Raw genomic sequence first — 2,245 nt, 5'->3', positions numbered from 1 at the left:
CAGCGGGCAGCCAGCCGCCAGCAGGGCCACCAGCTGTCCAGTCTCAACCCCAGCCACAGCCCCAGACCCAGACGCAGCCTGTGCAGGCCACAGCGAAGGCGCAGCCCGCAATCACGACGGGGGGCAGCGCGGCCGTGCTGGTGAGCAGGGACCTCCTCGCGGGCTTCCTCTCCACAGGAAGTCACCCCCACCCGCACTTGAGTCAAGTGCTTTCTGTTAAAACGAAGCTTGTTGCCAGTTCTAGCATATTTCTAGGCTGTAGACCTTCCTCTGAAGAAATGGGAAAAGGCTTAGTCTCACCCCAGAGGAACTGTGTGTTCTCACCCAGATTCTGCCATTTCACGCCTCCAAGGCCTTTGTGGGCTTAGTGGCTTTATTGGATTTGGCAGGTAAAGGCAGCTCCTTTGAGTGGAGGTGGCTGGGAAGTTTGGAATTGCCTGGGTTTTGTAAAACATAACCTGAACATACCTGTGACGCATTTACCTCTTGACTTCCTACACACTTAGAGAGCAGGTCCTGTCTGTGCTGGTGTCTCCTGAAAGCATGCCCATGTGTGCTCACTCATACACATCAGTCTTTAATGCCTGTTGTAGAAAAGCTGTAAAGTGCATGAGAAGCGTTGTGAAAAGAAAGGCAGGGTGTGGAGCTGCAGACTGTGGCCATGCGCACCGCGCTCTGGTGCATCTCTGTACTGTGTGTGTCCATGTGCCACACAGAGCTGAAATCGTACGCAGAGAATCACACCTGCAGAGAATAGGAGCTGTTCCAAATTGGGAAAACCCACACTTTGGACTACCAGGCAGGCATAAAATCATTTTTGTTACATAGAACTATTTCCTGCAGTAGTTTTTAGAAAATTGTTTGTTGTAGTGGAATTTTCAATGTACTCGGGCAACTTCATTCCTCATCTATTCAAAAGAGATCTTTGTGAATGCCTACTTGGTGCAAGGTGGGCAAGATGGGCAGTGCCCACACTCTGGAGCCATGTCCTACAGGAGAGGGAGGCAGCCAAAGAGATCACTTTAAATGCTGGCGGGAGGAGTCAGGGTGGCACAATGCGGGGCTGGCTTGTTAGGAAACACCTTTCTGAGGAGTTGGCATTTGAGCTAAGGCCTGAATGACCAGGATTTGGTCATGAGAAGAACAAACACAGCAAGTACAGAGGTCCTGAGCTTGGCTGATATGGGGGCCAGAAAGGTCAGTGTGGCTGGACTCAGGTGGTGAGGTGCAGAGGGTGGATGAATGGAGTGGAGAGACAGAGGAGTAGAGGGACAGTAGGGTGTGGGGTCAGCAGGGTGGGGATGGAGGGGACCCCGGGGTAGAGGTGGAGGGTCAGTGGGGTAGGGCTAGAGGGACAGTGGGATGGGGTGGAGGGATAGCAGGTAGACAGATGGTGGGGGCACCGCCAGGTGGAATGAGTTGGGGAGGTTGGGACGGGTGGCAGTGTGAATGTCGTGGAGTTTTGGTTTGATTCTGAATGAAGTGGAAGCCTTTGGAGTGTTTATGCGGGGGAGAGCCTGACATGAAATTCAAATTTTTTTTTTTAAATAGGCAGGAACCATTAAAACGTCAGTTACTGGGACAAGCATACCCACTGGTAAGACAAATACAGAGATGCTGAAATGTGGACCCCATTTCTGCTGGCACTGTTGCCTTATGCCCACCTGTCTCCGCAGGCACCGTGAGTGGAAATGTGATCGTGAACACCATCGCTGGGGTCCCGGCTGCCACCTTCCAGTCCATCAACAAGCGCCTGGCGTCACCAGTGGCTCCTGGAGCCTTGACTGTGAGTTGCCCTTCACCTGGGTCATGCACCTTGACTGCATTCCGCCGAAATTATTTACTTGTCTGTTAATTCTTACTATTATTTTTAAGTATTCCATTGGTGAAAAAACTGTCTAATTTGAATTTCATAAAATAAGTAGCTGATCAGTATGTTGATTTCAGAAACATTCACCTGTTTGGGGGATGGTTTCCATTCTCTATGAGGGATGAAAATGAGGTGGGATGTGTGTGTGTAAAGTGTAGGGGTGTATGTGTGTGTGAGGTGTAGGGGTGTGTGAAGTGTGGGGGTGTGTGTGTGAGGTGTAGGGGTGTGTGAAGTGTAAGGGTGTGTGTGAGGTGTAGGGGTGTGTGTGAGGTGTAGGGGTGTGTGTGAGGTGTAGGGGTGTGTGTGAGGTGTAGGGGTGTATGTGAGGTGTACGGGTGTGTGTGTGAAGTGTAGGGGTATGTGAGGTGTAGGGGT

General features: G+C 51.3%; 1 protein-coding gene across 1 annotated transcript in view; it reads left to right on the top strand.

Moving 5' to 3' along the window:
- Nucleotides 1–2,245, top strand: part of LOC105541287 (E1A-binding protein p400) — a 144,403-nt gene that overhangs the window by 103,053 nt on the left and 39,105 nt on the right. The window contains exons 39-41 of the mRNA XM_011982233.1: nt 4–140; nt 1,552–1,597; nt 1,677–1,786. Of these exons, the coding sequence (XP_011837623.1) occupies nt 4–140; nt 1,552–1,597; nt 1,677–1,786 (293 nt within the window). The remainder of the gene's footprint in view (nt 1–3; nt 141–1,551; nt 1,598–1,676; nt 1,787–2,245) is intronic.

Source organism: Mandrillus leucophaeus, unplaced genomic scaffold (assembly GCF_000951045.1).
Source record: "Mandrillus leucophaeus isolate KB7577 unplaced genomic scaffold, Mleu.le_1.0 Scaffold237, whole genome shotgun sequence".
Lineage (NCBI taxonomy): Eukaryota > Metazoa > Chordata > Mammalia > Primates > Cercopithecidae > Mandrillus > Mandrillus leucophaeus.
Note: the sequence above shows the minus strand (reverse complement) of the source record. Positions and strands in the feature narration are given on the sequence as shown.